The sequence below is a fragment of the Aquarana catesbeiana genome, linkage group LG12 (genome assembly GCF_042186555.1).
Source record: "Aquarana catesbeiana isolate 2022-GZ linkage group LG12, ASM4218655v1, whole genome shotgun sequence".
Taxonomy (NCBI): domain Eukaryota; kingdom Metazoa; phylum Chordata; class Amphibia; order Anura; family Ranidae; genus Aquarana; species Aquarana catesbeiana.
This window is the reverse complement of record NC_133335.1, coordinates 90,565,884-90,593,075: the sequence shown is the minus strand read 5'-3', so window position 1 is coordinate 90,593,075 and position 27,192 is coordinate 90,565,884. Positions and strand designations below refer to the sequence as shown.

At 43.0% G+C, this 27,192-nt stretch overlaps 2 protein-coding genes across 5 annotated transcripts in view; one reads left to right on the top strand and one right to left on the bottom strand.

The window, feature by feature from the left end:
• The window catches only part of CCDC40 (coiled-coil domain 40 molecular ruler complex subunit), a 176,271-nt gene extending 170,903 nt beyond the window's left edge, over positions 1-5,368 (bottom strand). Inside the window, exon 1 of the mRNA XM_073608199.1 lies at positions 5,163-5,368. Coding sequence (XP_073464300.1) covers positions 5,163-5,179 — 17 coding nt within the window. The 5' untranslated portion in view covers positions 5,180-5,368. The remainder of the gene's footprint in view (positions 1-5,162) is intronic.
• Positions 5,369-5,503: 135 nt separating this feature from the next.
• Positions 5,504-27,192, top strand: part of TBC1D16 (TBC1 domain family member 16) — a 241,513-nt gene continuing 219,824 nt past the window's right edge. The window contains exon 1 of one of the 4 annotated variants that reach the window (XM_073608200.1): positions 5,504-5,641. The gene's annotated coding sequence lies outside the window, so the exon portion shown is untranslated. Of the gene's footprint in view, positions 5,663-17,566; positions 17,739-27,192 lie in introns of those variants that run through there. The other 3 variants (XM_073608201.1, XM_073608204.1, XM_073608202.1) reach the window with 3 other exon arrangements.

Genomic DNA, 27,192 nt, shown 5'->3' with positions numbered 1-27,192 from the left:
TCTGATCCGATCAGATCTATACTGGCGTCCCCAGCAGTTTAGGGTTCCCAAAAACGCAGTGTTAGCGGGATCAGCCCAGATACCTGCTAGCACCTGCGTTTTACCCCTCCGCCCGGCCCAGCCCAGCCCACCCAAGTGCAGTATCGATCGATCACTGTCACTTACAAAACACTAAATGCATAACTGCAGCGTTCGCAGAGTCAGGCCTGATCCCTGCGATCGTTAACAGTTTTTTTGGTAGCGTTTTGGTGAACTGGCAAGCGCCAGCGGCCTAGTACACCCCGGTCGTAGTCAAACCAGCACTGCAGTAACACTTGGTGACGTGGCGAGTCCCATAAGTGCAGTTCAAGCTGGTGAGGTGGCAAGTACAAGTAGTGTCCCGCTGCCACCAAAAAGACAAACACAGGCCCGTCGTGCCCATAATGCCCTTCCTGCTGCATTCGCCAATCCTAATTGGGAACCTACCGCTTCTGCAGCGCCCGTACTTCCCCCATTCACATCCCCAACCAAATGCAGTCGGCTGCATGAGAGGCATTTTTATGTCCTCCCGAGTACCCCTACCCAACGAACCCCCCCCAAAAAGATGTTGTGTCTGCAGCAAGCGCGGATATAGGCATGACACCCGCTATTATTGTCCCTCCTGTCCTGACAATCCTGGTCTTTGCATTGGTGAATGTTTTGAACGCTACCATTCACTAGCTGAGTATTAGCGTAGGGTACAGCATTGCACAGACTAGGACACACTTTCACAGGGTCTCCCAAGATGCCATCGCATTTTGAGAGACCCGAACCTGGAACCGGTTACAGTTATAAAAGTTACAGTTACAAAAAAAGTGAAAAAAAAAAAAAAAAAAACACAAACAAAAATATAAAATAAAAAATAATAGTTGTCGTTTTATTGTTCTCTCTCTATTCTCTCTCTCTCTATTCTCTCTATTGTTCTGCTCTTTTTTACTGTATTCTATTCTGCAATGTTTTATTGTTATTATGTTTTATCATGTTTGCTTTTCAGGTCTGCAATTTTTTATACTTTACCGTTTACTGTGCTTTATTGTTAACCATATTTTTGTCTGAGTACAGCATTCACGACTTTGAGTGGTTATACCAGAATGATGCTTGCAGGTTTAGGTATCATCTTGGTATCATTCTTTTCAGCCAGCGGTCGGCTTTCATGTAGAAGCAATCCTAGCGGCTAATTAGCCTCTAGACTGCTTTTACAAGCAGTGGGAGAGAATGCCCCCCCCCCCCACCGTCTTCCGTGTTTTTCTCTGGCTCTCCTGTCTCAACAGGGAACCTGAGAATGCAGCCGGTGATTCAGCCAGCTGACCATAGACCTGATCAGAGACCAGAGTGGCTCCAAACATCTCTATGGCCTAAGAAACCGGAAGCTACGAGCATTTTATGACTTAGATTTCGCCGGATGTAAATAGCGCCATTGGGAAATTGGGGAAGCATTTTATCACACCGATCTTGGTGTGGTCAGATGCTTTGAGGGCAGAGGAGAAATCTAGGGTCTAATAGACCCCAATTTTTTCAAAAAAGAGTACCTGTCACTACCTATTGCTATCATAGGGGATATTTACATTCCCTGAGATAACAATAAAAATGATTAAAAAAAAAAAAAAATGAAAGGAACAGTTTTAAAATAAGATAAAAAAGCAAAAAAATAATAAAGAAAAAAAAAAAAAAAAAAAACAAGCACCCCTGTCCCCCCTGCTCTCGCGCTAAGGCGAACGCAAGCGTCGGTCTGGCGTCAAATGTAAACAGCAATTGCACCATGCATGTGAGGTATCACCGCGACGGTCAGATCGAGGGCAGTAATTTTAGCAGTAGACCTCCTCTGTAAATCTAAAGTGGTAACCTGTAAAGGCTTTTAAAGGCTTTTAAAAATGTATTTATTTTGTTGTCACTGCACGTTTGTGCACAGTTGTAAAGCATGTCATGTTTGGTATCCATGTACTCGGCCTAAGATCATCTTTTTTATTTCATCAAACATTTGGGCAATATAGTGTGTTTTAGTGCATTAAAATGTAAAAAAGTGTGTTTTTTCCCCAAAAAATGCGTTTGAAAAATCGCTGCGCAAATACTGTGTGAAAAAAAAAAATTAAACACCCACCATTTTAATCTGTAGGGCATTTGCTTTAAAAAAATATATAATGTGTGGGGGTTCAAAGTAATTTTCTTGCAAAAAAAAATAATTTTTTCATGTAATCAAAAAGTGTCAGAAAGGGCTTTGTCTTCAAGTGGTTAGAAGAGTGGGTGATGTGTGACATAAGCTTCTAAATGTTGTGCATAAAATGCCAGGACAGTTCAAAACCCCCCCAAATGACCCCATTTTGGAAAGTAGACACCCCAAGCTATTTGCTGAGAGGCATGTCGAGTCCATGGAATATTTTATATTGTGACACAAGTTGCGGGAAAGAGACAAATTATTATTATTTTTTTTTTTTTTTGCACAAAGTTGTCACTAAATGATATATTGCTCAAACATGCCATGGGAATATGTGAAATTACACCCCAAAATACATTCTGTTGCTTCTCCTGAGTACGGGGATACCACATGTGTGAGACTTTTTGGGAGCCTAGCCACGTATGGGACCCCGAAAACCAAGCACCGCCTTCAGGCTTTCTAAGGGCGTAAATTTTTGATTTCACTCTTCACTGCCTATCACAGTCTCGGAGGCCATGGAATGCCCAGGTGGCACAAACCCCCCCCCCAAATGACCCCATTTTGGAAAGTAGACACCCCAAGCTATTTGCTGAGAGGTATAGTGAGTATTTTGCAGACCTCACTTTTTGTCACAAAGTTTTGAAAATTAAAAAAAGAAAAAAAAAATTTTTTTTTTTGTCTTTCTTCATTTTCAAAAACAAATGAGAGCTGCAAAATACTCACCATGCCTCTCAGCAAATAGCTTGGGGTGTCTACTTTCCAAAATGGGGTCATTTGGGGGGGTTTTGTGCCACCTGGGCATTCCATGGCCTCCGAAACTGTGATAGGTAGTGAGGAGTAAAATCAAAAATGTACGCCCTTAGAAATCCTGAAGGCAGTGATTGGTTTTCGGGGCCCCGTATGCGGCTAGGCTCCCAAAAAGTCCCACACATGTGGTATCCCCATACTCAGGAGAAGCAGCTAAATGTATTTTGGGGTGCAATTCCACATAGGCCCATGGCCTGTGTGAGCAATATATCATTTAGTGACAACTTTTTGTAATTTTGTTTTTTTTTTTTTTTTTTTTTTTCATTATTCAATCACTTGGGACAAAAAAAATGAATATTCAATGGGCTCAACATGCCTCTCAGCAATTTCCTTGGGGTGTCTACTTTCCAAAATGGGGTCATTTGTGGGGGTTTTGTACTGCCCTGTCATTTTAGCACCTCAAGAAATGACATAGGCAGTCATAAATTAAAGACTGTGTAAATTCCAGAAAATGTACCCTAGTTTGTAGGCGCTATAACTTTTGCGCAAACCAATAAATATACACTTATTGACATTTTTTTTACCAAAGACATGTGGCCAAATACATTTTGGCCTAAATGTATGACTAAAATTGAGTTTATTGGATTTTTTTTAGAACAAAAAGTAGAAAATATCATTTTTCAAAATTTTCGGTCTTTTTCCGTGTATAGCGCAAAAAATAAAAACGGCAGAGGTGATCAAATACCATCAAAAGAAAGCTCTATTTGTGGGAAGAAAAGGACGCAAATTTCGTTTGGTTACAGCATTGCATGACCGCGCAATTAGCAGTTAAAGCGACGCAGTGCCAAATTGTAAAAAGTGCTCTGGTCAGGAAGGGGGTAAATCCTTCCGGGGCTGAAGTGGTTAAAAAAAAAATATGAAAGAGACAGTGAATATTCATTTGCACAAAGGCGAATAAATACACAAGTCCCACGCGCATATGTAAACAGTGATTGCAGCACACATGTGAGGTATCGCCAATGTCAGAGCAAGAGCAATAATTCTAGCACCGGACCTCCAGTGTAACTCTAAACTGATAACCTATAAAAGCTTTTAAAGCCTATGGAGATTTTTAGGTACCGTAGTTTGTTTGGCACCGTTCCACAGGCGTACACAATTTTAAAGTGTGACATGTTAGGTACCTATTTGCTTGGCATAACACCACTAAAATTCATTAAAATGTTTTTTTTTTCCCCCCAAAAAAAATTTGTGTTTAACCAGTTCCAGACCAGCGATGTACCCGTATGTCGCTGGACTTTGGGTGGTTATTCTGGGATGATGCCTACAGATGCAGGCATCACCCCAATACCATTTCTTGGAGCCGGCTCTCTTGTCAAAGCAATCCTAGTGGCTAACTAGCCACTGAATTGCTTTTACAAGCAGCGGAAGGGGATGTCTCCCCCTCCTGCCATGGCTTGCTCAGGCTCTTCCGTCCCACCGGGATCAGCTTTGATCGGCTCTTTGCTAAATGTGTATGTATCTTTGGGGGTTCTAAGAAACTTTCTAGCACAAAAATTTGGATTTTTTTCATGTAGGAGAGGAATGTTAGAATTGGCCTGGGACTTTTCCCCTGTGTTTCTCATGGGATACAAAATTGCAACACCCACCATTGTATTCCCTGGGGCCTCTATGTAAAAAAATAAACAAATAAATAAAATTATCTATCTTATTTAATGTTTGGGGGTTCTCTGGAACAAAAATTATTTTTTTTTTTTTTTAATTCAGCAACATGGGGTGCAAAGTGGGCGGAGCTTGCATTAAATTGAATGTTTAATATCTCAGAAACCGAACTGGCACAAATGCTTGTTTTTTGTGGCACAAACCAATGGTATATTTTTATTCAGGTTTTACAAACACAGGGTGCCAACTTCACTCAGCTGTAGAAGAGGAATGTTAGAATGGGTCTGGGACTTTTTTCTCTGCGTTTCTCAGGGGTACAATGGCGTATTCAAATGAATGGTCTGCCGCACCCACGATGTGTGCGCACAAATTCGCCACACATATGTGAACCGAGGCTTAGCGCAGGGGAAAAGAAAAGGACCACTGTTAGAGCCGTGAACACACTAAACCCTCTGTGTGGGGTCTTTAATAATAAAATGAAATAATATAGAGTAGAAGAAAAGCAGCACTCACCTGCCCAGCCCTCTGTGTGGGGTATTTAATAATAAAATGAAATAATACAGAGTAGAAGAGAAGCAGCACTCACCTGCCCTCAGCAGACATCTTGTTGCTAGGAAACAGTGTCAACTTCCGGGAGAAGCCCAGCGTTTGTGGACTGTACCAAAACGAAGTAGGCGGGGTTGGTCAGAGAGAACCGTCCACACTGCTGTATTATACAGAAGCCATGTGGGATAGCGCCCCCCGGGACAGCGGTGGTAGTGCCCCCGGGGGTTGTGTGGAATAAGATCATAAAGTAGTGTGTACAGTATGGGAGGACGGGACAGTGTCATTGTGTAAAGTATAGGGGGGGAGGTAGTGTTGCTGTCCCTGTCATTACATTGTGTACAGTATGGGAGGAAGGCCCGGCTCTGTGTGTGAATGGTACGTGGCCGTTCCCTAGAGTCTGGCAGGGAAGGAGTTGCCCGGATCCGCCCCGCCCCGTTGCTCCTGCTTCAGGCTGGACGGGGCAGTGAGCGGCGTGTCCCAGAGGTAGAGTGCCGTGTGTGGAGGACCAGCCGGGGGCAGGTAGGACAAAGACGGCGGCTGGTATGTCCTTGTTCCCGGGGTCACCTTTGTATCGCAGGGCTCTCCTTGTACATGAGAAGGTCAGGGAGCGGATAACATGGGGGGAGTATTCATTATAACGGATACAAGGAATGGCTCTACAGAGGGATCATACAATACTAGTCGCCTTCAGTCAAGACTGCCCCTGCCTGCACTACTAGCTTCTGACACTAGATGTCCTCAGTGTGGTGGTCATCCTGGGAATAGATGGTATAAAGGAGAAGCAGCACAGTGATAGGCTCATCTCCCTGTCACTCTGCTCTCTCCTCCTATCAGCATGCTTATTGTCAAGCATTGTAGCTGGTTGTGTTGACACTTTCTCTCACACCCCAGGCCTACTGTACAAGGACTGTAAGGGGCTGACACCAGGTCACACTCAGGGGCGTTCATTTTAAAAATCCACCTAGTGATGTATTCATGGTTACAGATCAGCACTATTTTATGTCTTTTATATCTGCCTGGAGTGCCGCTTTAAAGTGGAGCTCCACCCAAAAGGGTGTCTGCCGCCTCCTCCTCCCCCCTACACTGTCACATTTGGCACCTTTGGGGGGTGGGTACTTGGTTTTGACAGCTACCTGCTCCCACTTCTGGGTGAGTTCGCCACGGGGAGATCAGCCTGAAGTTAGGCCCCCTGCCACCGGCCCATTCACAAAACACTGCAGGGAACTGGCTGCGAAGCTATAAGACCCCTTTCACACAAGAGGCGTTTTTCAGGAGCTTTAGCGCTAAAAATAGCCCCTGAAAAAAGCCTCATCTGCAATCCCAGTGTGAAAGCCCAAGCGCTAGTGCTTTACCGCTAACGCGGCCGCGCTGTCAGTGTGAAAGGGCTCTAAGGGTTCACTGCTGGTTTCCCTCAGCCGAGATGGCGGCGGCAGCACCCGAGAGCCGATTGATAGAATGGGCTTGGGTTAGGACATCGTTGGATCCCTGGACAGTAAGGATGAGCTCCGGCGTGTTCGCACAGCCCACGTGCAGATCCCGCCAGGAAGTCGGCACTGCGCTAATCACAGGCAGTGAGACATTTCCAATCTCTGCAGCCGCACATCAGGACAATGTCTCACTGCCTGTGATTAGCACAGTGCTGACTTCCTGGCGGGCTCTGCAGGTGGGCTGTGCGAACACGCCGGAGCTCATCCTTACTGGACAGGTAAGTGTCCTAATATTAAAAGTCAGCAGCTCCGGTATTTGTACAGTATTTTATAGCTGCTGAAGGAGTTTGGAGCTCCTCTTTAACCACCGGAAGGTTTTACCCCCCTTCATGACCAGGCTGCGTTTTGCTTTTCGGCACTGCGTTACTTTAACTGGTAATTGCGTGGTGCAATGCTGTACGCAAATGAAACTTATATTATTTTTGCTTTACTTTTTATTTAAAAAAAAAAAAAGACCAAACATTTTTAAAGACAAAAACAATATTTTTTGTACTTACTGCTATAAAGCATATCCAATAAAATCTAATTTCTTCATAAATTTAGGCCAAAATTTATTCTGCTACATGTCTACATGGTGAAAAAAAAATCCCAATAAGTGAATTTTGGTTTAAGTGAAAGTTATAGCATCTACAAACTATGGTGTATAAACTGGAATTTATTATAATGTGTGTTTGTGTGTATATATATATATTATCTATCAATGTGTGTGGGACTGTGATGGTGTGGCAGGCAATCTGACACTAACTGCCACTGACCTCACCAGTGACACTAATACAGTGATCAGTGCTAATACTATACACTGTCACTGTACTGACACTGGCTGTGCCTAGCAAGTGTTAACGTGTGTAATTTGTGCTGCTTTTTACTAAAAATCTGTTTGTTCGTTCTCCCTGTTTTGCAGGGAGAAGAAACAGACTATGCCCTGTGTGGTTTGTCAACACAGGGATCTGGGCTGTGATTGGACACAGCCGATCAGCAGGTCCCGGTCATGAATCGTGGTCTGAAATTTGTGGACAAAATCTTGCTATGTCCAATCAAAGCAGGAGTCTGTCAGGGGGAAGGGGCTTGGTGCACACACATACCCTGAACCCGGAAGACAGTGCCCATGTACAGGTTCATTGCTGTGCCTGTAGGAGCTGCCCGTCCCTAGTAAAATGCGGGCAGGCAGTCGGCAAGTGGTTAATATCATGGAAAATAAACCCTTGCAGTGCCATCCCCCCTCTCTACTTAAATGACATCTTGTGTTGCCCTGCCCCCTCCCCCATCCACCTTACTTTATTTGTGCTGCACTTTTCTAGAGGAGACCCTCTCTCTGCCCTTTGTACATATGTGCTGCAGGGCTCAGGTCCCACAAGAGAGTGCTGCTTTAAGTCTAGGGGGTAAAAGAATAAAGGTGTAATTCCTACCTTATTCCTTGTTCCAGCACTCTCCAAACCTCCATGTTGTGGGCGGGCCCCCACTGTCTTCACATACAATGCAGGGCTGTTGGCCCTGCATTGTACATGATGACATTGGCATGCAACAGTCAGCCAGTGCGCCTTGGAGAAGAGGTTTCAGAGGACCAGCCATACAGATGGAGGAAGCCTGTCAAAGCAAGAAGTATGGTCATTATCTTTTCCAGCATGTAAACTGAGCGGCCCAGGCACCGCTCCGCTTACATCTCCAGTATAGTCCCTGTGTGCTGCAATGCATGCACAGGTGTGACATCATCCCACACTGGCCAATGAAGAGAGCCAAAGACCAGCAACCAGCAGAAGATGCTGGTGAGGCACGGGGACCATTGGAGGAAAGTAAAGTTTAGCTCCAATTTAAGCATTAAATCTTTGCAATGTGCAGAGGAGAGGGTCAGTTTTTTTTCTTCCTGAAGTGGGGCTTTAACCACTTTATGCCTCCACTATTGTCTATAAATGCCTACAGCAAAGCTTTCCACTTCTGGGGGCACAGCCTGTAACCTCTGTGTGGCTTGGACACAGCAGATCACAGATCAGGTAAAGGCAAATTACAGCGGCCCTTTATCATGTGATCAGCCAATGTGAGTCCAATCCCAGGCGAAAAGGAGAGCCGATTTGTCAGGGCACAGTGAATAGAGCATTTACACTGATAATCTGTGTAGCCACATCAGTGCCCTGATAATCAACGCAACCATATCAGTGCCTCCTTATCAGTGCCACCTTATCAGTGCCCATCAGTGCAGCCTTGTTAGTGCCTCCTTATCAGTGCCACCTCATCAGCGCCTCCTTATCGGTGCCCATCAGTGCAACCTCGTCAGTGCCTCCTTATCAGCGTAACCTTGTCAGTGCCTCCTTATCAGTTCCCATCAGTGCAACCTCTTCAGTGCCCATTAGTGCAACTTTGTCCACGCACATCAGTGAATAATATGAATCACTTATTTGCAAAATTTTCAAAAAAAACTGAGAAAAACTATTTTTATTTTTTGTTTATTTAGCGAAAGAATAAAACTCTAGTGGTGATTAAATACCCCCAAAAAAGCTCTATCTTTCTTTAAAAAAAAAAAAAAAAAAAAGGATAAACGTTTCATGTGCATGCATGCAATTGTCATTCAAACGCACTAAAAGCTGAAAATTACCCTGGGCAGGAAGGGGGTGAAAGTGCCCAGTTTTGAAGTGGCTGAGGGCTCGTCTACAGAAGTGACAGCCCTCGCTGCCCCTCTGAAGAGCAATCTTTAGTAGATTGCTTTTCTGAGGACCATTGACAAGCAGATGAGAGGCCTGCTCCGCACCTGTTTTAGCCCTGAAAGCCCACACCTCTACACCTAAACCGCGTGCTCCATGGACAGAGATGTTACGGAGGTGAAGTCAAGCTTTTAACAGTGATTGGATTTGGAGCCCTGGCGTAAGGGAGTGATGGAATTATTGATCTTGATGGAAAAGTCATGGAGGGGACGCGGGAGGTGGAATATTACCAGCTCAGTTTGAGGAAGTGGTGCGACATCCATGATGATATGTCAGTAATCTGAGAGGAGATTGAAGAGCTGAGGAGAAGATATAGATTTGGATGTCACTGGCATAGAGATGGTATTTGAAGCTGTGGGAAGTTATCAAGTGACCAAGGGAGGAGGAGTAGATGGAGAAGAGAAGGGGTCCAAGAACTTGGAATGTCTTGTGTGAACCTAGGTGACAGGTGGCAATGAAGGCTCCCTATTTAGAGATGCTTGTTCCTGTCTGATATAGGTGGTCTGCTTGACACCTTCTGTGAGACAGATGTGTGGCTATAAGTGATGGAAAATGTTCCTGACACTAATTAGAACTGAGGAAGCTGTTTGGATGACTTCAGAATGTCTTCTCCTGTAGCTTTAGCCCTGGGTTCACATTGTCACAACTTGTCATGTGACTTTATAGTTCAAAGTCGCATGTCAAGTCACGCCCCCCATTAACGACAACAGAACTGTTCTAATCGGTGTGACTCAAGTCGCTCCAACTTAGAAAAGTTCCTGTACTACTTTTGGTGTGACTTCAACACAACTTGCATTGACTCTTGTTAAAGAAGTTGTGTGGAAGCCACCATGAAGTCACGCAGGGATGTCAAATATCAGAGTCACGGCAATGTGAACAAGGGCTTACTGCACTATGTGATCCAGCATGTCCAGGTAAGGGGTGCACACCCGCCACCCTGGCTTTGCTGTCATTTGCTTTAGCACAAGCCAATCAGTGGGTCCCAGCCAATGATTTATGGCCAGGTCCTGCTGACTGGCTGAGCAAATGACAGAAGAGAGCTCTGTGTTGGTAAACTACACAGGGCTTTCTATGGAGAGCAGCAATGTAGCTGTTTTTTTTTGTTTTTTTTCTCCCTGCAGAACAGTGAGTAAAAACAGTAACATTGCCTAATAAAAGCAGCACACTTTACATACATTACACTTGTTAGACACACAGTTAACCCTTTGATTGTCCTTAGATGTTAACCTCTTCCCAGCCAGTGTCAGTAGTACAGTGACAGTGTATAATATTAGCACTGATCACTGTATTAGTGTCGATTAGCGTCAGTTGCCTCCCACACTATCGCAGTCCCACTATAAGTCGCTGATCACTGCCATCACTACTATGTAAAAAAATCCTGTATATATACACCATAGTTTTGTAGATGCTATAACTTTCATACAAATTAATCAATATACGCTTATTTTTTTATTTTTTTTTTTCCAAAGACATGTAGCAGGATACATTTTGGCATAAATTTATGAAGACATTTAGATTATTTTTTTTTGGATATGTTTTATAGCAGAAAGTAAAAAATATATATATTTTTTTTTTTTTTTTTAAATTTTGGACCTTTTAGTTTATTTCGCTAAAAATAAAAACCCAGTAATGATCAAATACCGCCAAAAGAAAGCTGTATTTGTGTGAAAATAAATGATATACATTTTCTTTGGGCACAGTGTTGCGTGACCACAGAATTACCAGTGCTGAAGAGCAAAAAATGGCCTGGTCATGAAGGGGGTAAAATCTTCCAGAGCTCAAGTGGTTAAGTTTGTGACTGAATGTGACTAACTAGTTGTAGGTATAACATGACCTGAAGAAATGAAAACTTTTACAGATATGTGTAGTAGGTATTGTTTTTTCTGATTGATTCCCAAAGAGAACCTGTCACCTTGCTCCTGCAGTACAAAGTGTGAATGTCTGCAATGGACCCCTGCTGATCCCCTTCTACTCACCTTCCCAACTGTCCCTTTCAGCCAGCACTGAAATCAGCCCTGTGGGTGACTAGTTGGACTGGTGACATCAGTCTCTTGGTTGCTAAGCCCAAGCCCCATCAGAGAGGAGGTCACCTGTTGGAATTAGTTTAGCGGGTTCTAAAAGAAGACATCCCCAGGTTCTTGATGACATGCACGCATTATTTCTAGGGTACCATCAGAACTTCTGGGAAGCGCACAAAGCCCCCCCCCCCCCCCCCCCCCCCCCGAACCTCTTTATTGGCTACTGAATGTGACAAGTAGGCTTGCTGGCCAATACAAAATTGGGCACACCAGAGGCGGTGGGATAAATGGTAAGTATGTTAGCAGGATGTCTTCACATGAGTGGCAGTGTCTACCACCTCTGAAAAGTGATCTGTAGTGGGGGCTAGAGCAGTGGCTGCCAAATGTTCAGGGGGATTTTGTATTGAAATACCATGATGTAACCGCAAGCCAAGTGTTTGGGTAAGTTCCCATTGACCTTAATGGGTGAGTTTGACAGGCAGTACCTCCTGTTAAAATTACCACAGCCATAAAGCATTGTGTAAAACCCTGTCCAGTTGCAGCGGATGGTCAGGGGGTGGTAAATCGACGGCTTGACTGCCTGTTTTTTACCACCCCCTGCCCCATGTGAAAGGAGCCCAATTCTGGTCTACACACGATGATACAATGGTTCGCTATAACGTATAATGCAATAACTGTGTCCTTCAGAAAGGCACTGCTGTGAACAAATTTTTATTTTTTTTTTTTATCAAAAAGAATGATGGGTTCTAGCGCTAAATTCAATCTTTTTGAACTAAATTGAACTTTGGTATTTGAAGGAAGTATCTTTGAATTGAGAGAATGTAGAAGCAATCATTTTTTTTATTCATCCGTGCATAGCCAACATTAGGACCCGGGGCCACAGTACCAGGCAGGGCCACAGGTTTACTTTGAGAGCCTGTAAGAAGAAAGGAAACCCGCTGTAAGAAGTAGCTGGAGCATTGGTGGCAATTCACATTGGTAAATTATCAGCAGCACAGTACATTTCACACATATTGGTAATGTAAAACAGAATTGTACTAGTTAGAGTTCTTCTTTAAAGGAAACCTGTCATGACCGATACATGGAAGATGCTGCTGCTGACCTTCCATTCTGTCACATGGCTGTCACAATGTCCATTTTGCTTTTAACGCTTTGAATCACTGACCTGGAAGAACAAGTATCTGAATATCTGACTTATTTGATCTGCTTACTTGTTCCAGGGCAGTAAGTCAAACTATTGGAGCTGGTAAGTCAGCATAAGAACTAGGCAACTAGTGTTTTATTGATGAGGTCATCAGTGACAATCCTTTTATTTTTCTCATGACAGGTTTACTTTAACCACTTCAGTACAGTGCCATATCCGAAAGATGGCTACAGTGCTGCTCTGTTGTTCTGGGAGGACGTCTTCCCAGAACACGCCTCCTGCGCTCCCCCTGGGGTGTGCATTGGGCATGCTCTGTGATCGCTGTGTCCTTCTGCTGCATTTCTCTTGCACTGGACTGTACTTGAATGCAGTAAAATGCATCAAAAAACGCACTTGAACACACATATCCTTAGGGCCAGTTCACACCATAGAAACGCAGTCTGGGTGCGTTCCAGGTGCTTTTCTGCATGCGTGTTTTTGATCCGTTCCAGGGCTTGATGCAGTCCAGTGCATTTTTCCCCCTCTTTTTTTTTTCCTAACCTTAAATAATAAGGACCTGTGTGTTCCAGTGCGTTTTTGATGCTTTTTACAGCGTTCCAGTACAGTCCAGTGCAGGAAAAAATTTCTACTTTTTTTTTCTGGTACTGGAACGCACTGGAATGCAAGCACTGGTGTGAACTATTCCATTCAAAACCATATAACCTACTTTCAATGCGTTTTTGATGCAGAAAAATGCACTGGACTGCGTGTGGTGTGAACTGGCCATGGCCGTTAAAGTTAGGGCTGGTTCACACTACAAAAATGCACTCCAGATCCGTTCCAATTGCATTTCTGCATGCGTGTTTTTGATGTGTTCCGGATGCATTTCAGGTGCTTTTTTTCTTTTACTATATTGGGGTCCAGTGCGTTTTTTTTTTTTTTTTATATATGTTCCAGTGCGTTTCAGATGTGTTTTACTATGTTCCAGTACAGTACAGGAAAAATGCAGCATGTTCTACTTTTTTTTTTTTTTTTTGGAGCTGACCGCACTGGTGTGAACTATGCCATTGGAAACCATATAAACTACTTTCAATGCGTTTTTGATGCAGAACAAAAAAAGCACTGGACTGCATGTGGTGTGAACTGGTCCTTAAGAAAAAAGAAGGCGAAAAAATGCACTGGAACACGTCAAAAACGCACATGCAGAAAAGTATCTGGAATGCATCCGGACTGCGTTTTCTAGGGTGTAAACTGGCCCATAGCAAAGTGTATTTTCAGTAAGCGTACTTTTGAAGTGTTTCATTATATGCCTGAACCATAATCACATATTGTATTTGTAATGCAGATGTGCAAATGTTTGCTTTAGTAGTCATCAGTATATCAGGTTATGTTATCAGCATCCCTGCTGAATGACTGCTGTTGTTCAGTTAAAGCCGAATGTCTGGCAAACAGCTCAAGACACAGATGGAATACATATGAAAGCTGTTTTACCTGGCAAAGGATTTATTTTTCTGTCCATCCAGTCTTGAGATTTACACAGCTTTGCCACACAGTACAGTGTTGCCTGAAAGGGGAAGTCCCCTGGTATTTCTCTGCTGCAGTTTTGCTGTTACGTACAAGTCTGGACAGTAGAAAGGGAACTTTAGGATGTTCTAATCGGGGTGGGGGTGTGGGGGGGGAATAACAAACAACATTTTGCTGGGCATCCACTTCTGGACTGTACTCTGATATGCAAATATCTGCTTTGCAAGAAATGTATGTTTTCCTACTTCTTCTCCCAGAATTTAGTCCATAAAAGTGATGGGCGGCCCAGGTGACCAGTAGTGAGGCACAGAGGGGCCCTCTTTCACCTATAGCTGTCACTTTGTTCTTTTTGCATAGGTTAAGCAGGTGTTCACTTTAAATTGTTACTATACTGTATAAAAACACAATAGTTCTTTTCATGTATCAAGGGATACTCCATAACTCTTCAAATGTCTGCTTTATTTCTTCCATATTCTTTAAATCTGTCACCTGGCCTAAGCCAAGGCCAGTGTAATCATTGCATTGTTCAAGTTCTTCTTGTCTATGGCTGCACAAGGAATGTGTTTATGCCCCGCGACAAACTATGTGAATTATAGTTATTATATCATAAAATTCCTGCAATATATATCAAATAAGCTTCCACCCAGTAGTGTAAATCTACCCTATAGATTCTAGAACAATAGAAATATTAGGGGGACACTATTGTGCTGGCAATTTAATCCTATATCACAAATGTATCAAAGCCCTCTTCCCAAACAATTAGATGCAAAAATCCACAAAACCAATATACAATAAAATATGTGAATTAAACCATATATACTGCTATATAGAATTGTTTGCTACCCCAACACTTCATTTTCCTGATATGAGCCTGCTGTACCATGTACGTGTGTGAGAAAGTATCCTGTTCTTTGTATTGCATCCATTTTGTAATATCCCTGGTCTTCCTGCCTGTCCCTTTGCTTTCCTACTAGAAACTGACCACTCTAAACAGGCGTGCACATCATGGTCAGTTTTCTAGTTATGCTGGGAACTGCGTGTACTCTCCTTCAATGATCAGACATGTCTTGACATGCCCTCCACTTCACAGCCATTCACTGGGACGCTCAGTGTGCTGCAGCTTCTCCTCCCCCAGCTCTTATGCAGCTGAGAACAGAGGAAAATTGATCACTTAAAAAAAAGGTATTAATGTTTTTTTATACCCATGCAAAAATATTTTGCCTTTCATTTCTGTTTTAAACTGAATGGGTTGTTTTACAATGTGATCGTTTCCAATTACTTTATAATTACTTTAAGTATAGTGTCCATAAGATCAAAATTCTACTGTGTTCTCCAATAAAAATACTTCCTCCACAATTTGCTTTACACCCAATGTGCTCATGTTGAATGGATCACTCACCAGAACACAATGACCTCTTTTACAAAAAGAAGTTCACTATGCACTTTGTCCCTTCTATTTCTCTATGTGGATCATGGTAATTATTTTAATAAAAAAAAAAAATCTAAATACCTTTTTCCTATTCGATATATAACTGTCACATGACCCAGATCTCTCCCAGCCTGTCAATCAACTGTTTTAAATTGTCATACAAATATATATTTGAGATCAAATCTTTATAAATTTTTTACAATAACATGGTGTGAGCAGATTTCTGCTAGTTACAGGTTGTGTCATGTCCCTCCAGTCTGTGTCTTAGAATAAGAGGGAGGTGAAGCCTCCATCAATCTTCATGTAATAATCCACCCCCATTGTGTTTAGCTGGTTAGTGGGCATGGAGGAAGAGGGATTTTGCAGAAATCTAATTACTTAGATACAGGTATAAGGTTTATCCAGTCGTATCTCTTCCAATCCACCGTAGAAATCAAGAAGTGATAATGGTATATAGTGTAGTATGTTTTATTTATAAATGGTTAAAACAAGTCTAAAATAATGATCACATGCTTCCTGATGATGTCAGATTAACAACACGTGTTGTAAGGCAGAACATCCGGTGCATCACTTCCAGTCCTGAACATCCGATCAGTGGAATGCATGCCGGCTCCAGGCAGGTTGTATTTGTGACGATCTGTAGGTGCTTTTTAATGTGAGCATTATTTTATGCTTGTTTTAACCATTTATAAGTAAAACCTACTACACTAGCCATCACTAAATGGCGAACCGCGGTCCAAACACGGACCGAGCGACACTCCTGTTCAGACTGTCAGGCCACCAGTGTACAGTGCCACATCCCACTCCTCTGCTCAGCAGTCTCTGGTTGCTGGGACTGCGAGCGTTCCAGCAACCAATGACATTGCGTGTGCGCCCCACTCCCTGCTGCTTACTATCTTGCAGCTCCCGGCCAGGCCGCGAGATATGCAGCGACGTCACACCCTTGCCCCATGCTGTTTTGTCATCTTGCGGCTCTTGTCTCTTACTCTGCCGGCCGCGAGTTATCATGTGTATGCATGCCCCGCCCCTTTCAGCAAGGCTCCCGGCGGCGCAGCTCTTTACCTCTGAAGTTTGTTACCTCTGCTGGCTCCCAATCCCTGCCTGCCTCAAGGTATGTGGGATGTTTCCTACACTGATGGGCACATTTTCCTATAAGGGGCACACTGATGGGCACATTTTCTCTTAAGGGGCACACTGATGGGCACATTTAATGTAATGTTCACTCTGATTGGCACAACAAAATTTGCCTATCACTGTTCCCCTTAACATAAAATATGGCTAACAGTGTGCCCCTTAACATAAAATATGCCCAGCAGTGTGCCCCTTAACCTAAAATAAGGGGCATTCTGATAGGCACATTTTATGTTAAGGTTCATTCTGATGGGCATATTTAATGTTAAGGGGCACGCTGATGGGCACATTTAATGTAAGGTTCACTCTGATGGGCACAAAAAAAGTGCCCATCAGCGTGCCCCTTAACATAAAATGTGCCCATCAGAATGCCCCTTATTTTATGTTAAGGGGCACTCTCATGGGCACAATAAAATGTGCCCATTAGCATGCCCCTTAACGTAAATGTACCCATCAGAGTACCCCTTAACATAAAATAATGGGCATGCTGATGGGTACATTTTATCAGGACACCTGCTGTTAAGTGGCACTGTGACGGGGACACCTGATGTAAAGATGAACTCTGATGGACACACCTGATGTGATGGAGACACCAGATGTAAGGGGGCCTTCTAAAGAAGAAACCTGATGTAAATAGACACTGACGGGAATACCTGATGTAAAGTGGCACTCTGATGGGGACACCTGATATAAGAGGATACTCTGATGGTGGCAACTGATCAATGGAGGTAGTCTGATTGGGGCACCCAATGTAGTGAATTACTCTGGTAGGGGCACCTGATGTAAGGGGGGACACTATTGAGGACATCTGCAGAGTATCACCAGATTGTGTGAAGGAAATGGTAAGCAAAGCACCAGAGAGGGTGGCTTGCACCAAAAAAAGGAAAGACAACACGTACAATCTTTCATGGCATAGACTTGTGATTAGGACCAGGGCCAAAATTTTTCTTTAGTTACCGGACCTCCTTGAATTTTATTTCACAACCCCTGCATACTACACTATATGTTATTATCACTTCTTGGTTTCCATGGTGGAGTGTAGGAGGTACGATTGCATAAACCTTATGCCTTTGTCTAAGTAAGAGGATTTCTCTGAAGCAAGATCGTTTGCCAACATCTAAGGAGCTAGCATGGCGAAAAGAGCGAAGGAGGATTTAAAGAAACAAAGCACATAGTGACTTTCTTTTTGTAAAATAGGTCATTGTGTTCTGGTGAGTGATCCATTCCCATTTTGATCTGATTGACACTATACTTAACAATTCTATATAGCAATCTCAAAGTATATATGGTTTAATTCACATATTTTATTGTATATTGGTTTTGTGTATTTTTGCATCTAATTGTTTGGGCAGAGGGATTTTATACATTTGTGGTATAGAGTTAAATACCACAATAGTGCCCCCTTAATATTTATATGGCTGCTCAATAACTGCAGACAAGGACTTAGAACAAGGAACACGTGTGTACCCCTTACCAGTTGTATGTAATGTCTTCTGTGGCAGAAGTCTGAAATGATCATTTATATGTTGCATTGCATTCATGCCATGACTGGCGATCATAACCTGGCATGTGCCCTGCACATTGTAGCTTCTAGCAGTTTGTGATCTCTAGTGATTACACAAGTGCAGTGCTGTACAGAATACTTTTTTATGACTCTGGTATGGAATACATCAAAGTTGGTCGATTTGATCATTTCCTTGATGCCTGTTTACATTAGCATGGACTTGGAACAATGGCTCTCAAAGCACAGGGAAAAAATGCAGAGAAAATAATTTATAGTTGCAGGGTTGCTTATTGTTCCTGCCTATAAAAAGGTGGTGTGTTTTAAAAGTATAGTTATCCTTTAAGGTACATTTGAAGGATAACTATACATTTAAAACACACCACCTTTAGTATTATTATTTAGTTGTATTCTGCATTCTAAGGCATGCACAGTGTATACTACATTGAAGGCATGGTGATAGTTGTTACAGTTACCAGCTAAGTGAACTTTGAAGTTCTTAAAATGGCTGGTGTCATAGCTGATCACAAGTGGGGCATCATGGCAACTGCAGGTCTAAATAGAGGAAAAATGGCATCCTCTTTGGCTTAAAAGATAAGAGGATTTAGTTCTACTTTAGGGACCCATTGACACTGGAACACTAATGATGGGAATTCATTAAATATAAGTAAAGGAGTTCTTTAGGAGTTGTACTGCTATGCTATGAACGTTATGTAGACTCAACAAAATCATTTCCAAAAAAAACCATGCCTTTATCACAAATCTTATCATTCGCCTTCCTTTAACAAATAAGCATAGTACATTTCCCAGTGTTGCATTCTTCCAGCACTGACTTCCTCTGTAACTCTCTGCGTTGAGTAACCTCTCAGGAAGTTGATGATTGAAGCCTTTTTTCTGTCGGGTGCTGTGAATGCAGGTTTAAACATTGAGCTGATGACTATATACTGCCCAGCAACTGTCACGGACTGCAAGGCCTACTCTGACTGAGATCTGAATGAGGGAGTGTCTTCACCCAAGACTATCAGCCCAACATATATTATTTACTCTGGCCTTGGAGAAAGTGCACTCTAACTCATTCCTCCCATACTAGGCACTTTTCATATTGTTCATTTTTTAAATTCTTGTCTTGACTGTCCTTTTAGGCTTTCTACCACTCACCAGTAACCCGTAAAGAGGAACTTGACTCCCACTAGGTTCTTGTACCACCGCTCCTCTTCCATGCCACCATCTTTAAATATCCAGCATGTATGCAGATGTGTGGTAGGTCTCTACCAGGTTTTTGGGACCTGGCAGAAAACTGCAACCCTGTTGGAACTGCCCAATGCAGTCCCACTGCATAGACAAGACAATTTTCCCTAGGCACTATTGTGTCAGTTTCCAACTCTGTGTTGGTGTGAACCAATGGAGATATCCACCCCCCCCCATGTAAATGTCAGAGTATCTCTGCTCACGGCTACCAGCCCAACATATGTTATTTGTTCTATCCCAGGAAGAATGTCCTCAAACTCATTCCTCCCATACTAGGTACTTTTCATACTGTTAATTTTTTAAGTTGTCCTGAGTGCCCTTTAGGCTTCCTACCACTCACCAGTAACCCTTAAAGAGGAACTTGACTCCCACTAGGTTCTTGTCCCACCGCTCCTCTTCCACCATTGCTCCTATTCCATGCTGCACTCTGCATTTATGCAGTAGTGCAGTATGTCTCTACTAGGTTTTTGGGAGCTGGCAGAGACCTGTGGCATATCTGGGACTACCCAATGCAGTCCCACTTCATAGACAAGACAGTTTGCCTTTAGGTCTATTGTTTCAGTTTCCACCAATGGAGATACTCTCCCTTGTAAATGTAGGAGTATCTCCGCTACCAGCCCAACATATATTATTTGTTCTAGCACAGGGAAGAATGTCTTCCAACTCAGTCCTCCCATACTAGGTACTTTTCATACTGTTCATTTTTTTTTTTAAAAAGCTCTTGTCCTGAGTGCCCTTTAGGCTTCTTACCACTCACCAGCAACCCTTAAAGAGGAACTTGACTCCCACTGGGTTCTTGTCACACCGCTCCTCTTCCATGCCACTATCTTCAAGGACTGCTGATACTCCCCCATATGAATATGGAAGTAGCTCTGTTACCAGGCCAACATATCATATTTGTTGTAGCCTAGAAAAGAATGCCCTCAACGCAGTCCTCCCATACTAAACACTTTTCATACCGTTCATTTCCTCAGATCTTGTCCTGAGTGCCTTTTTAAAGTGATTGATTGTTATTTTAATAGAAAAAACAAGTCTTTACAAACAAGTTGTACTTACCTGCTCTGTGCAGTGGATTTGCAAAGGGCAGCCTGGATCCTCCTCTTCTAGGGTCCCTCTTCTCTGCTCCTGGCCCCCCCTCCTGGCAAGTGCCCCCACAACAAGTAGCCTGTTATGGGGGCACCCGAGTCAAGCCGCAGCTCTGTGTGTCCATTCAGACACAGAGCTGTGGTTTGGCCCCACCCCCTCTCTCCTGATTGGCTAACTGACTTTGACAGCAGGGGGAGCCAATGGCCCCACTGCTGTGTCTCAGCTAATCAGGGGAGAGAGTCCCAGACGGTTAAGGGTCTTGAGGACATCGCTGGATAGAGATGGGGCTCACGTAGGTATTAGGGGGGCTGAGGGGGGCTGCTGCACACAGAAGGCTTTTTATCTTAATGCATAGAATGTATTAAAATAAACCTTCTGACTTTACAACTCCTTTTAAGTTTTCCACAACCCACCAGCAACCCTTAAGGGCTCATTCACACCAATCCTATTGGACTACATTGGATAGTATTGTCCAGAATAATACCACTGCATAGACAAGAAAAGCCTTATGTCCCATTGTTTCAGTTCATGCCAAAGCACTGTATTGGCATACACCGAAAAAAAAAAAAAAAAAAAAAGCAGGACAGGTTGCATTCTTATGTAGTACAGTGTGTTTTAATTAGGGTTGCCACCTCATCCCTTTAATCCAGGACACATATTTATTAAACAGGTTCTCACTTGGTGCCTTATCTGCATTAAATTAGCCACAGAACCTGTGTAATTCATATGTGTCCAGGTTTAAAGGGATGAGGTGGCAACCCTAGTTGTAATGCACTACACAGCAACATTCTGCAGTGCATAAAGTTGAATACAAATTTCAATAAAGTAAAAAAAAAAAAGAAAAGCAAAAGTTAAACGGAGTGATGCATTCTAGTACTGCCCCTACACAATGCGGGCAGACTGTTATTCAGAGAATGAAGCTCGACTGCTGCTGTGAGTGATCCCTAAAACAATGTATGTACTGTTACTTAGTGGCCTGTAACAGGGCAAACCCATTATCGGGGTGCTTGCCAAAGTTGTAGTAGTAGGCAGTATTTGCTTACTGAGCTATTAACACTTAGTTTGCTTAATCACTTTTTATGGTAGGCTTAGTTTGTACAGTTATCACTGGGTATCATGATGTATAAGAAAAAAAACTTTGATTTATTCTTGACATCTACGAGTCATAGGTAAAACTCCAATCTGACAAAAAAAAAATAAAAGAATCCAGATATTTAGATCTAACCCCTTAACCATTTCCTAAAGATGTTTCTGAAGCTGCAGAAGAACGTGGCCATTCTAAATGCAAAGTAACAGACATGCTAAACCAGATACCCAGTGAATTTTGTTGTCTGTGCCCATCCTGCTTCTAAAAACAGAAAACCTGTGCTAGGAGAAATGCAAAGGCTTCCACTGCTAACATGTTCCTGAAAATGCTGGTTGCCTGAGTGCCTTGCTGCTTGAAAACTGAATCGCTTCTTTGATCACGTATGCTGCATGTTAGTGACACTAAACAATCTCATTCTCCAAAAATAATCAATACATATCCACTACTTAATGGCCCTGTAATCTATTTTTCATTAAATCGTTTTACTGTGTTTTTCTGCCTCCTTGTAATGTCCTGAGTGAGCTTCCAAACCTCTACTTTTCCCCTCACTTCCATTTGTAATGAGCAGTGCACATTAGTTGCAGTCATGTCCTCTATACAACCTAAATTCCATAGTCCAGTGTTTCTCAACCTTTTTTCAGTCATGGCACCCTTTAAAATCCTGCACAATCTCCAGACACCCCATTCTAAAATGGAAAAAACTAAACTAATAGTTTTATGTGCGATATTTTTATTTATTTTTTTCCCAGACTATCATCATGCACAAGTTACCGAATGGTTTCAACATTTTCGGGGGTTGAACTTCTTGAAGGTTTTCCTGATCTCTCGTCATTTTCCAGTGATGTTCTTTTGCTCTTGAAGCACGTGTGCCACTTAGTGTCTCGAACAACTCAATGCAGCATTGCCGTTATCTTGCCGAATCATGTCAAACGTCTTTGTGGCAGATTTGCGCAGTTACACATAGAATTTCACATTTGCTCTTTGTTCTAAGTTGCTGTCCATGATGAAATGGCAGACATGGTAATGCACATACAGTTCAGTTGCGATCACATGCAACAATGACTGCTATCAACCATGGCATGTCTTGTGTATAACTGTTTTGGGAAACGGATCGATAAGCTTAGGCTGGCCATACATTATACAATTTTCTTGTACAATTTTAGATTTGCCAAAACTATATAATATGTATAATATATACTTCATATAATATGAGGTCAAACCTAAACCCTTTACATTTGTATGCAATCAGGCAGGCCCTTGCACTGCATAGCTGAAGATAAATCTAAAGGAAATTAAATAAGAAAATTGTATAATGTATGGCCAGCTTTAGTATAGCTATAAGATTATTAAAAGTTAGAGTGAGGGAGGCGGAGTCGCCGGCGACAGACATGTTCAGCTGAAGCCCCACATCTCTCGCTACTCCTCGGCTGATAAAAACACCCACAAGGCATGGTAAACTGAAAATAATCTTACCATAAGCCTCCTCAGTGACCCTGGGATAAATAAAATGGTCTTTGGTGCCGCCCGAGGTTAAAATAAACTAAAGAGTGCCAAGGATACATAGTCTAGAGGGCCCTGTAAAATGGCACAGCCTCCTTCCTCACACACAGGCACATCTCGTGCTGCTAAGCAATTGCAGTTACCTCTGGATGCCTATAATGACTCCGACTGTGAATACAGCGCCACCTCACAAGAAAAACAAACCGATTCCCTACATCCAAATATTTTGTGACAAATAGAAAAAATGTTACAGAAAGCTTTAAAGCAGACTATATAACTGAAAGTCTTGCAAAAGAAATCCGTGAGTTAGGCCAGTGCACTGCTGACCTAGAAATCAGAGTGGATGACATGGATAATTAGAGACTCTTGAAGAAGAAAACCTTATTCTGCAAACACGCTTAGAGGACTTTGAAAATAGAGCACGTCGATCAAATCTTCGTATATGAGGATTATCTGAGACTATTGTTGACCTTCATTCTACTATGCCCGCTCTTTTCCAAGAACTACTACCGTCAATCCTGGTCGATCGTTTGGAGATGGATAGGATTCACAGAGCTTTAACACCATGCAAACCAGAAGGTCCCCGTCGTGATATTATTGCGAAATTCCACTTCTATCGCACCAAAGAACAACTCGTGGCTGCAGCTAGAGGAAAAGATTCCCTCATCTTTCAAGATTATCCTTATCAGCTTTTGCTGACCTTTCCCCAATTACTGTGGCTAAATGACATGCACTGAAACCCTTACTTCATAATCTACAGCAACGCCAGATCCCTTATCAATGGGGATTCCCATTTTCTATCCGCTTCACCTATCAAGGTGTCAAACATTCCTGTAGATCCTCAGATGAACTACATAACACTCTACAAGAACTACATCTTATCGAAAGATCTTCAACTAGTCCTCGTCAATGCACAACACCCAGCTCCCCTCAAGAATCCTCCAAATCTGAAAAAGATAGAGGCCGACAGTTCTTCTTATGCTGTGTACAGGCGGGCGGACTTTTCGACCGAACTTGTCCGCTGGAACGAATCCATCGGACAATCCGACCATGTGTGGGCTTCATCGGAGTTCCGATGGACCTTTTCGGTCGAAAACCAGAGGGACTTTAGATTTGAAACATGTTTCAAATCTTCCCGCCGGAACTCCGCCGGAACCAGTTCCTATCGGGAAAACCGTTCGTCTGTATGCTGGTCTGATGGACCAAATACGATGCAAGGGCAGCTACAGCACCTGCCCGCGAGAATGAAAAGCGCTGGTTCTTGGCGACAGGGTACTGTACATCTCGCGCTCGCTGCAATAGGAAAAACACATTTTCCTATTGCAGCGAGCTCGAGAAAGAAGCGACAATGTTCCTTAGGTCTTGTATGGATTTTAAGGGGAACCACCTACACCAAAAAAACAGCATGGGGGTCCCCCCAAAATCCATACCAGACCCTTATCCGAGCACGCAGCCTGGCTGGTCAGTATAGGTGGTGAGGACGAGCGAGCGCCCCCCCCCGAACCGTACCAGGCCGCATGCCCTCAACATGGGGGAGTGGGTGCTTTGGTGCCCCCCCACCCCAAAGCACCTTGTCCCCATGTTGATGAGGACAAGGGCCCCTTCCGGACAACCCTGGTCGTTGGTTGTCGGGGTCTGCGGGCAGGGGGCTTATTGGAATCCGGGAGCCCCCTTTAATAAGGGGGGCCCCCCAGATCCTGGCCCCCCTCTGCCTTATGTGAATGAGTATGGGGTATATCGTACCCCTACCCATTCACCTGGGGGAAAAAAGTGTCAAAAAAAAAAACACATTAGACAGGTTTTTTAAGTAATTTATTAGGCAGCTCCGGGGGTCTCTTCCGACTTCGGGGGTCTTTCCGGCCTCTTCTCCTGCTCTCCGGCCTCTTCTCCCGCTCTCCGGCCTCTTCTCCCACTCTCCAGTTCTTCTCCCGCTCTCCGGTTCTTCTGCTGGGCTCCTCCGCTATCTTCTGCTCTTTTGCTGCTCTTTTGCCGCTCTTTTGCTAGCGGTGGCCCAGTCTTCTCCATCGTCTTCTTCCCTCTTCTCTTTTTACGATGTTGACACAACGCTTTCTCCTCCTGTAATGCCGCGTGAGCGGTGCGCATCGACCTATATAGGCATAGGGCATGGTCATCGGGGGATGTCACCCGGTGACCCTGCCCCTTATGACGTCACAGTCCCGGGGCATGATGGGGGTTCCCCTTAAAACTATACCAGACGGGGAGTTCCCCCTCAAGATTCATACCAAACACAGTGCCTGGTATTGGCAGGGATCCAAGTCGGATCCCCGCACCAGTGTGAACCTGGCAAACCCGGCCTTAATGTCAGCAATGCTTGTCGCTCATTGGGAAAGGAAAAAACATTTTTCCTTTCCCGATGAGCGAGCCAGCTCGGCGCTGGCTCCCGTGACGGGGCTCGCAAGATGTCAAGTGGTGAGATTGACTTAAAAATGAACGGACTTTCGACGTACTTCAGAACGGACTTTAGTCTGTTCGTGCGTGGGCAAGTCCGTTCAGAAGTCCGTTCGTATGGAAGTCCGTCGTAAGTCAGTCGGAAAGACTGTCAGACGTTTGATGCTGAAAAGTCCGCCCGTGTCTACACGGCATAAGAGAAGTCGATTCAATTCCCCTGATATAGATCCTGTAGACACAATGGACTGAATGACATTTACTCCTCATCTTGAAGCATATTCAATCTTAAGGCTTTGCCTTTCTTTGGCCACTAAGTAATTTACCACCTTCAGTATAATATGACTAAACTTATTTAAAATAATACTGTTCTATTAAGTTTTGAACTTCCCCCTTTTAACCCCCACAACCTCAGATAAACATATTTTATGTTTTATCTATTTACCCCCCCCCCTTTAAGCTAATGAGATACCTATTGTCTCAATTATAGTCCTTATTTACTTATATTTATCTTAGGAGAAAAATCTAGTTATTTTTTAAATTGAAGTACTTCTATTGTTTTATATTTAATGATCCTGTTTATCAATATCACTATTTTCCTTGTTCATTACTGGCAATCCTGCTATGTTTGCTATGCAAACTATACAGTTTCTTATTTTATTGTATTTTTTCCCTAGGGTTACCTGTAGGTATATATACTCACCTTACAGTATAGTTGTTAATAGCTAATTAACCTTCTATTTTTTTTTTTTTTACCCTTGCTCATTTTTTATTTTTTTATTCTCAACGGCCAAACTTGGGTGTCCAAGTATTTATCTTTTTCTGTATATAGATCTAGGCCATTGGGGTCTCGAGAGATTGTCACTGCTTCCCCTCTCTTTCTGTCCTAGGATAAACCTCAATTCTGACCTATTATTGGAGGACCTCCTCGGAGAGATACTAGGCATCTGAGTTAGCATTTTTTTACGTACTCAGTATGCCGCCTTTTTTTACTTTTTTGCACAATTTACTTACTATTATTTAATTATATTACTCTCTCTCTCTTTCTTCCTCTTTATTCTGTCTCTATTCCCCTCTTGGTTCTTGCCGCCCCCCCCCCCCCCCGGAGTAATTTTAGACTCGCAATCTCTGAATGCATTATACTACAATATTTCCTTTAAGATTTACCGATGGCCCCCTTAAATGTTCTTATTTTAAACGTACAAGGGCTAAATATCCCACAAAAGCAAACTAAAGTTTTTCGCCTCTTAGCTTCCTCAAAAGCACATGTATGCATCCAAGAAACCCATTTTGCAGATAAGGCGACCCCTAAATATTTTGGTTCAGCTTATCCCCAAGCCTCTGCCAAAACGAAACAACGAGGGATGCTAATAGCGTTTAATCATACTACACCCTTTTCCCTTCTGACAGAGATCAAAGACCCAGAAGGTCGCTATCTTGTACTCATGGGATATCTATTCGATTCTCTAATCACAGTGGTATCCTACTATGCTCCTAACAAAACTCCATCCTCATTCCTCTCTCATTTATTACAGGTAATTGATACTCATAAAACAGGCACACTTTTAATCTGAGGAGATTCAAATCAAGTCCTTTATCCTTTTTTAGATAAATCCCCAACTCCTATTGCATCTAGTTCTCAATATTGTAAGTTCCAACAACACTCTTTATTAGATTCTTGGCGTGAAATCAATCCTGCTAGGCGCCAATTTTACTTTTACTTTTTATTCTCATCCCCATAAATCATTTTCCCGTATTGATCACATTTTGATCTTAATAGGCATGACCCCTGAACTCCTTTCTTCATCTATTATCCCTTTTACATGGACTGACCACT